At 55.5% G+C, this 9,317-nt stretch overlaps 1 protein-coding gene across 2 annotated transcripts in view; it reads left to right on the top strand.

The window, feature by feature from the left end:
• The window catches only part of COMT (catechol-O-methyltransferase), an 18,449-nt gene extending 10,049 nt beyond the window's left edge, over window positions 1-8,400 (top strand). For both annotated transcript variants that reach the window (XM_004390087.2, XM_023725055.1), the window contains exons 2-5: window positions 1,669-1,954; window positions 3,039-3,232; window positions 3,559-3,690; window positions 7,695-8,400. In XM_004390087.2, the coding sequence (XP_004390144.1) occupies window positions 1,669-1,954; window positions 3,039-3,232; window positions 3,559-3,690; window positions 7,695-7,901 (819 nt within the window). In that variant the 3' untranslated portion in view covers window positions 7,902-8,400. The remainder of the gene's footprint in view (window positions 1-1,668; window positions 1,955-3,038; window positions 3,233-3,558; window positions 3,691-7,694) is intronic.
• Window positions 8,401-9,317: the final 917 nt, after the last annotated feature.

The following is a 9,317-nucleotide window of genomic DNA, read 5'->3' on the forward strand; positions in this document are numbered from 1 at the left end:
ACAGTCGAATGCCTTCGCATAGTCAATAAAACACAGGTAAACATCTTTCTGGTATTCTCTGCTTTCAGCCAGGATCCATCTGACATCAGCAATGATATCACTGATATCTTCTGAATCAGGCTTGAACTTCTGGCAGTTCCCTGTCAATGTACTGCTGCAACTGCTTTTTAATGATCTTCAGCAAAATTTTACTTGCATGTGATATTAATATCGTTCAATAATTTCCACACGCGCAGTTGGATCACCTTTCTTTGGAATAGGCATAAATATGGATCTCTTCCAGTCAGTTGGCCAGGTAGCTGTCTTCCAAATTTCTTGGCATTGACAAGTGAGCAGCTCCAGCACTGCGTCCTTTTGTTGAAACATCTCAATTGGTATTCCGTCAATTCCTGGAGCCTTGTTTTTCGCCAGTGCTTTCAGTGCAGCTTGGACCTCTTCCTTCAGTACCATCAGTTCCTCATCATATGCTATCTCCTGAAATGGTTGAACGTTGACCAATTGTTTTTGGTATAGTGACTCTCTGTATTCCTTTCATCTTCTTTTGATGGTTCCTGCGTCATTTAATATTTTCCCCATAGAATCCTTCAATGTTGAAACTCGAGGCTTGGATTTTTTCTTTGGTTCTCTCAGCTTGAGAAATGCTGAGCGTGTTCTTCCCTTTTGGTTTTCAATCTCTAGGTCTTTGCACGTGGCATTATAATACTTTGTCTTCTCTTTGCAATCTCTTTAGCTCTTCTACCTAATCATTTCTTCCATGTGCTTTAGCTACCTGACGATGATTAGCTAAAGGGAAAAGAAACTCTGTGCCAGTTAGATCAGCTTTGCCACTAGAGAAGGGGCGTGCAAGTCTCCGCCTGCTGGTGCCTCTGTCTGACCACCCAAAGAGCCGGCTGTGCAGTGCATGTGCCGTCTGCAGACAGCTGACACGGCCTTGAGTGTCTCACCAGACACCAGGGCTGGTCCTTGTTCCGGAGCTTGAGTGCACCAGGTTGGGCTGCTTTCGAGGGGAGCGGTGCAGTGCGGGAGTCTGTGATTCAGTGCCTGGACCCTAGGAAGCTTCCTGGGGCAATCTCTGCAAGGTTTTTAGCTCTGGAGAGGCTCCCCTTGCCCCAGGCCAGCCCCCACCCCTCTGACTGGTGTCCTCTAAGCCAGCCTGGAGGGTACAGCCCAGAGGTAGGAAGCTGGGGGTGGGTGTTCTTTGCAGAGCCTGCCTGTCCCTGGCATCACCTGACACGAGGTTTGCTTGGGGCGGAGCTGGGCAGAGAGAGAAGGCCTGGGTGTGGCTAGTGACCTGGCCCTCAATCAGCATAATGGGAGTAATGGTAGCACCCCCACGGGTGGCTTCGAGGCACCCCCAGACTGAGGAGAGAGTGAGTGAGTCTGGAAGGATGAGATCTACATGAAATGCCAAGGGGCTTTGAGCACTGCCGGAGGCTGCAGAGCTCGGAAGCCTCCCTCCTCCCTCACGCTCCTCTGTCTCCCCCCCTGCACCTCCCCTCCTCACCTGCCTCCTGCTTCTCCCGCCTGGCTTCTCTTCTCATATGGACTCCCTGCTCTACCCTGCCCTTCACCCTCCTCCCCTCTCACCCCTCCCTCTTTGTCCCTCCTCCTTCCCACCTCTTTCAATGAATTCACTGCTTTCAGCCCTGCCCTCTCCCTCCCCCACAGATGCTGGAGTTCCCGCCCCTGCTGCTAGCCACTTCCTTGCTGGGCCTGGTGCTGCTGGCACTGCTGCTGTACCTGTGGCACCGCAGCCAGCACTGGTACTTGATCATATGGAATGAGCTTGTTGTACAGCCTGTCCGCAACATGCTCATGGGCGACAGCAAGGAGCAGCGCATCCTGCGCTATGTGCAGCAGCACGCACAGTCCGGAGACCCGCAGAGCGTGCTGAACGCCATTGACACCTACTGTTCGCAGAAGGAGTGGGCCATGAATGTGGGTGACGAGAAAGGTAAGCAGCCGGTGTGGGGCTGCAAGGGGGAGGGAAACGGGTCCCCTGAGCCAGCTCTACAGTCCTGATGGGAGAGGCCTGTTAGTGCCCCGTTTTCGTGTGGTCAGGAACCAGGGGACAGACGCAGGTGGTGGTGGGGGAGCTGGTCTGGAGCCCTGGGCGCCCGAGCTGTAGGCTCAGCCTCCTGCTCCTTTGTGCCCCCAGCTAAGGGCAGAGGTGAAAGGGGCAAAGGTTGTGCAGACCAGGATACCTCTTGCCAACGGGATACCACAGGGACTTTGCATCCAGGCCTGGGGTCCCGTGGGCAGGGAGGGACGTGGGAAATGTGTTCCTTATTTCTGTAAAGAACAGCATAGCCCGCGCACAGCACTTTTCCACATCCTAACTCATCCTCACTCCCCGGAAGGCCTGGTGTCTCGGGCCAAGACAAGCTCTGAGCAGGTCCTGCACAGCCTGAACTCAGGACCGTGCTGCCGGAGGCCCAGCCCCACACCCACATCGTCCCGAAGAGCCGGGCCCGAGGAAGGGCAGGCAGTAGGGCATGCACCCGCAGCACTGTGGCTAAGAAGGGCCTGGGCAGGTAGAGAAGGCACCATGGGGCAGGGTAAAGGTGCCCCACCCTCCTATGGACTGCCTCCATCCTGGACCCCAGCCAGGTGTTGTGCTGTGCCAAACTCCCTGGAGCTGGGCCCCGGGCACAAACACGACAGACTCTGACCTGCTCCCTCAGAATGCCTGATAGAGTATCCAGTTCAAGGACGCCAGGGAGGCCCCAGTTGCAGCTTGTTTTGTCGGGGGAGCGGTCTTCCAGAAAGGGCAGCTCTGGGTGAAGACACTTCGGAGGGAGCCAGCGGGTGGGAAAGGGAGGAGAACTGGCGTGTGCAAAGGCATGACGGACTGTGTGGAGCAGGTCCTGAGCTGGGCCTCAGAGGGGGTGAGGGATCCTCCCGCAGCTGCTGAGGGGTGGGAAGGTGGGCCAGCCACTGGGGAGAAACACCAGGCCCAGGACTGGAGACGTGGACTCCTTGGAGAGGCATGGGCTTGCACCTGGGTCTGACTCGGCATCCCCCCACCTCCTCCCTAGGCCTGATCGTGGATGAGGTGGTGCGGGAGCGCAATCCCATGGTGCTCCTGGAGCTAGGTGCCTACTGCGGCTACTCGGCTGTGCGCATGGCCCGCCTGCTGCCACACGGCAGCCACTTGCTCACCATTGAGCTCAACCCTGCCTTTGCTGCCATCACCCAGCAGATGGTGGACTTCGCTGGCCTGCAGGACAAGGTACCATACTACCCCCTCACCCGCCGTGTTACAGAGATGGACGCTGAGGCTAGAGGGTGGGGCAGGTGAGTGGAGAGGCCAGCTCAACCCAGTGTGTCTCAAGATGCATCCCAGGACAGTTTCATGTCACCCCACAGCTCTGTGAGGGTGGTCTGGGTGCCCTGTCCTACAGAGCAGGAGACTCCCAAGTCTGCGTAGGAGAGGTAGGGACTGAGATGGGTGTCCAGGCAGAGTCCTCTCTTCTGCCCATGTAAGCTCTCTGGGCAGGACTGTCAGGGGCTGGAGGGACAGAGGTGCTGGGTATTGACGGGGCCATCATTTTCTAGGTAACAGTTCTGGTCGGGGCATCCCAGGACATCATCCCCCAGCTGAAAAAGAAGCATGACATAGACAAGCTGGACATGGTCTTTCTTGATCACTGGAAGGACCGGTACCTGCCAGACACACTCCTCCTTGAGGTGAGCTGCTCGTGGTCCCTGCCCTGTGCTTATTGCTGGGCATGGACACTGCCAGGTCTGGCCCCCATCGTCTGCCTCAGGCCCCTCTGACGAGCAGGCACCCAGGCCAAAGCCCTTCTAAATGCAGTCCCGGGGCGCATGGGTAGCAGGGGCCTGGGCTGCCAAGCCCCTGCTAGGCAAGTCGCAGCCTGAGGTCAAGGCGTCCGAGGGCCAGAGGTGGCCCCACAGTGAGAGTGGAGACAGGGAAGGGGGCCTGTGCAAAGGGCACCTGGCCAAGGACCGGGCAGCCAGCTGGGGCAGTGGGGTGCCAGCATGCCTGAGCCAGCAAGGTGCTGCGGTCGTGGGCAGAGGGCGGGAGGGACCTCGGAGGTGCAGCAGCAGGGAGGGGGCTGAGCATGGCCGATTGGACACCTGGCCTACGAGACAGTGGGGAACAGATCTCCAGAAGGGAAAGAAGCTCTGGCAGTGTTACCTGCTCTCCCAACTCGGCTGCTGGCCCAGCCCCACCCAGCGAGGACCCTGAGCGTGACTCGACTGCGCCTCCCCTGGTGAGGCTAGCAGTAGTAACTGGGGGCCTGTCCTCGGTCCCCAGGTGGGTGGAGCCGGGGCATTGGGTGGGCCCTTAATAAACTGACATGTGGCATTTAATATTGATGACTTATCAGCTGTCCTTATCCTGGGAAGCCAGGTCAAGGCAACAGGGACATGGAGCCTCCACCAGGGGCTCTAGATGTTCCTCCTGGCAGTCAGCCTGGGCTGTCCCTGAGTTGTCCATCTTGCACATGTGGGGATGCTCTGCCATGCACCATGGGACCGCAAGGGCAAGGAGGACAGTTGCCTGAGCCACGATCCAGAGGTCAAGCAAGAGCCTCCACACCGAGGGGTCTGGTGCTGCCTGTGTGGGGGGCCGGGCACGTGGGCAGAGCGGGCCGTTGGTAGCCTGAATATGGAAGGGATGGAGCCACCACCAGCAAAGGTAGCTGTGGGGAGTACACCCAGGGTGGGCCAGGGGGAGGCCCACACCCAGCTGAGGGGTACGGAACTGGAAACTGGGTATCAAGGGCAAAGAATCTGGCGGCCTACAGGAGAGGAAGACCCACAGCAGGGCTGTACCATGGCAGGGTGGGGGCTGCGAGGGGGCTTCAGCAGCTCTGGGCTGTGTGGTAATTAAGGGGCCTGTATTTATAGAAAAGCAACAAATATTACAGTTCAGTAACGAGGAAACTAATGGTTTCCTCAGCATTGCTTATTCAAAGTAGGTAATTATCTCAAAAGAAGCTAAGTGATGAATTGGAAATGGCTGTAGTTTTTAAACTTGTACTCCCCAGACCTGCAGCTGGGGCTCTGCAGCACCTTGGCTTCTGCTGGGTCAGGGCAAGCCTGGCTCAGTGGAGGCCCAGTCACCCCTCCCTCCGTCGGCTCTGTGAGCATCGGCAAAACTGGAGGGTGAGGGGTCAGCAGGGGGCAGGATGGCTGCTCAGAGGACGCCTCAATTCCTTGTCACATGGGTGTCTCTGCAGGCTGGTTGAGCATCCTCAAAACGTAACAAAGACCAAACCTGTTGCCAAGTTGATTCCAACTCATGCATGGTGACCGCATGCGTTACATAGTAGAACTGTGCTCCACAGGGTTTTCTTGGCTGTAATCTTTGTGGAAGCAGACTGCCAGGGCTTTCTTTCGTGGTGCCACTGGGTGGGTTCAACTGCCAACCTTTAGGTTAGTAGTCAAGTGCAAACCGTTTGCGCTACCCAGAGACCTTGGCAGCTAGCTTTTCCCAGAGCAAGAGATCCGAAAGAGACAGAGAGAACACAAAGAGAAGCTGCAGTGCCTTTTTATGACCTCGCATCCATGGAGACCTGAGTGACACAAATGTTTAAACGCTTGGCTACTAGCCAAAAGGTTGGCATTTCGAACCCACCAAGAAGCACCTTGAAAGACAAGCCTAGTGATCTGCTTCTGAAAGGTCACAGCCTTGAAAACCTTATGGAGCAGTTCTACTCTGCACACGTGGGGTCACTTGATGTGTGCAGTCAACTCAAAGGCAACTAACAACAACTAATAACAAATCCAAAACCACGCACCGCACCATCGCTTCGGCCTTATCCTGTTTGTTAGAAGTGAGCGACCAAGGCCAGCCTTCACACAAAGAGAGAGGAGTTAGGCTCCACCTCTTGAAGGGAGGCGTATCAAAGAATTGTGGACACACTTCTCAAGCCACCTCCCGGTAGTGCTAGGGCAGGGCGTTCCTTGGCGCTCCACTCTCTCCATGTCAGGAGCTAACTCCATGGCCCACTCAGATTCAGACGTTCACTTCTGGCCACAGTTCTCCGAGTGGGCTGCATCCTTCCGTCAGGCATCTGGGGAAAGCAGGATGGACTCTGCCTTCTTCCCCCTTGTGGCCAGTTTTCAAAATGACGAGTGGGTTCCCCCGCATCTTCCTAAAGTAGCCAAAGCTGCTTTCTTTATCCGTAGTTATTAATTCATGGATTTTAATGTTTGATGTCTTTTCAATCTATTGATGTCATCAGTCTTACTGATGGTCAGATTGTCCCCGTGGCCACCAGCAGTACATCTTCAAGTGGGCTCCTGAGTCCTTCTGGCACGACCCTAGAAATCTTGGAGCGGTTTGTGGCTCATCTTGCCCATTTCCTGCCCCATACCACTCACCACCCATTTCTCCGTAGGCTAGGGGCGAATGCGAGCTACTCCTGGGCTGCTTGTTGTTCTAGGACTTTTGAGCCCACAAAGCTGGGTAATTACTTTTTTAAGAGAATACATCAGAATTCATACTGGTGCTTCCTATTACGTTCAAGACCACGGTTGGGGGTGGGGGGGAGTCCTTAACCTCATGACCTGACTGCTGTGTGTTTGCCACACTCTGGCCTCAGCAGCTGTACCCCCAGCCCGCAGCAGGCTAGAAGGGTCCGCGCCACCACCAGGAGTGTGAAGACACTGTGAGGCCTGTTTGACCCGAGGGCCTCTCCCTGGAGGGGCACTGGTAGAGTCCTGATTGGAGCAGCCACTCGGTGCATTCGGGCCAACAACTGAGGCGCATTTGATTTTGCTTTCAATGCTGGGTATTGCCTCTTTTCAACTTTCATATTAGATTATGTAAAAAAAGCAACATGCTTCCAAAGTCAAATCTATAAAAGAAAGCTGAACTCAGAGATGTCTTGCTGCCTTCTTACCCTTCACCCAGGCCTGTCCCTCCCCCATAGGTAAACACTTCAAGGTTCTATTGCTTTGTTTAAGCAGAGACGCCCTCCTCCCCTAACCATGTGCCCTGAGGGTTACTTCCTCCATGGTAGTGTGTCCAGTGTACCTCTTTCCTATACAGAGCCCAGGATAAGGCATGCTGCCATCCTCGGTTTGTCCCTGTAACCCAGGCATCCTCCCAGGGCCCTGGGAGTCAGTGGACATGAGATGTCTGGAAGCACAGGAGCTTGGGGTATTCAGAGCAGACCCGAGGGGCCTTTTCTTCCCTGCCACTTGGCCAGTGGGGGATCCACCCTGTCCCCCAGTACTGCACAGTCACCCTGTGTCAGGCCGGATTGGCATCCTGGCTCCCCAGGTCACACACTGGTTACCGCTCCAGCAGCCCACACACCTGGGCCTCAGGCACCTCTCTGTTGGAAGAGCCACGTGTTGATGACATGGGGCATGAGGAACCCACTGGCCTTAGGGTTGGCACAGTGGTCTTATCTGGCCCCATCATCTCCACACACTCCTCCACCAAACATTTATTGAGCACCTACTGTATGCAGTACACTGTTCTAGGGGCTGGGGATACGGGAGGAGCTTACATTCTATAACCAGGACTTGCCTTCAGCACAACCTTTTCTTTCCAACAGTGGTTGTGCTGGGCACAACGTGGAGGAGGGTCTCTTCAGGCAGGGTGGCAGGGAGACCTGCACAGGAAAAGAGCCAGGGGGCAAGCCACAGGACCGGGGCAGGCTTGGGGGGCACACCTGACCCTCTCCTCTCCATCCCTCTGTCCCCTGCAGGAATGTGGCCTGTTACAGAAGGGGACAGTGTTGCTGGCCGACAATGTCATCTGCCCAGGAGCACCAGATTTCCTGGCACACGTGCGTGGGAGCGATCGCTTTGAGTGCACACATTACCCTGCGCACCTGGAGTACAGGCAGATGGTGGATGGCCTGGAGAAGGCCATCTATGTGGGCCCAGGCCTGGGTGGTCCAGCACAGCCCTGACCACCCACCCAGGCTGGCCTCTCCTCGCTGCTGCACCGAGCTGTCACACACAGGTACATCACAGAGCACCATGGGGCACACAGAACAGAATCACTGTAAAGAGTCTGGGAAGGCATTTGTTTGTAAAGACAGAACTGGAACAGGTTCAAGGTGGTGCCTATTCACCGTGCTAACATTCTGAGAGGCTTTCTTTCAGGTCTGACTCCAGTGGGCAGGTCCTCGGGCTAACAGAGGCATCCATTAGGTGCAGGAAGTAGAGGGAAGTTGGGAATATTTGAAAACTGTCAGGGGTGTACTCAGTCTGCCCTCAAGATTCACTGTCCCCAGGTGGCAGCAATGCCTCAGTGATGGCACTCAGACCAAATGCTCATAGCACACGTCTGGTTTTTAAAGAATAAAACTTGATCATTTTGCTAAAAACAACTACCTATAATAATCTTACACACCAATATCATGTTTAAAGGATATAAAATAGAAATTAAAAATACCTAAACATTTAGATTGACTTAGTACTATTCTTCTCAACCACTGCGCTGCTCCCTCCTGCTCCTGGAGCCCTCAATTTTGGCACAAAACATGCCATATTCCCCTTGACTGGACACTAATGCTGCCACCAGGTGCTGGCCAGCTGGGTTGAGTGTCACATCCCACCCAGGGGCTCCCAGTCACCAGCAGTGGGAGGGGGAGTTGGCCCTGCTCAGCACTGCTTCTGCTGTGACTGGGCCAGAGCATCTGTTCCAGCCCCACAGGGATATCATGGGTTGGGGGTGAGCCTCATCTAGAGGCTGTCCCACCTGGGAAAGCAAAAGAGCAGTCAGCCAGCTGTCAGCACCCATCTCTGACCAAGCAGGTGCTGCAGAGGGTGGGTGTGGTGACGCAGCAGTGACAGCGTGATTTCCGGACCCACACACGGTACTGCACTGAACTACCCCCCTTGGTCCCGCGAGCCTTGTTTATGAAAGAGAAAGTAGGCTCAGAATCCATGGCGTTTCTGCAGATTGCCCAGCAGGCAAGTGATGAAGCAGTTGGTCCACATCTTACCTAAATTCAGAGCTCCCCCAACCCTGCCTTGATCTCTGACATCAACTCCCCAGAACAGTTGCACCACTCGCTGCCCCTCAGGCTCCCCAAGAACTCATTAGCCTGATTCCTAGACCCAGGATGGAGATCAATGCCTGGCCAACCTGTGCTCGGACCAGCCTCAGACCAGGGCAGCGCCCCTGGGCTCAGGGTCCAGTTACCACTAAGCAGTAACCCCACTCTCCTTTGGGAGAGGATCAACAGCATGCCTGAGGGCACATGTGGGGTGAAATGCCCACAATCCCAGTCTGGAAGCTGTGAGGTGGACCAGGCCAGCAGATGGACAGCTGGCAGCTGTGCACCCATTCCTCACTCAGGCAAACTGAGGCCTGTACT

This window comes from Trichechus manatus, unplaced genomic scaffold (genome assembly GCF_000243295.1).
Source record: "Trichechus manatus latirostris isolate Lorelei unplaced genomic scaffold, TriManLat1.0 scaffold00282, whole genome shotgun sequence".
Classification (NCBI taxonomy): domain Eukaryota; kingdom Metazoa; phylum Chordata; class Mammalia; order Sirenia; family Trichechidae; genus Trichechus; species Trichechus manatus.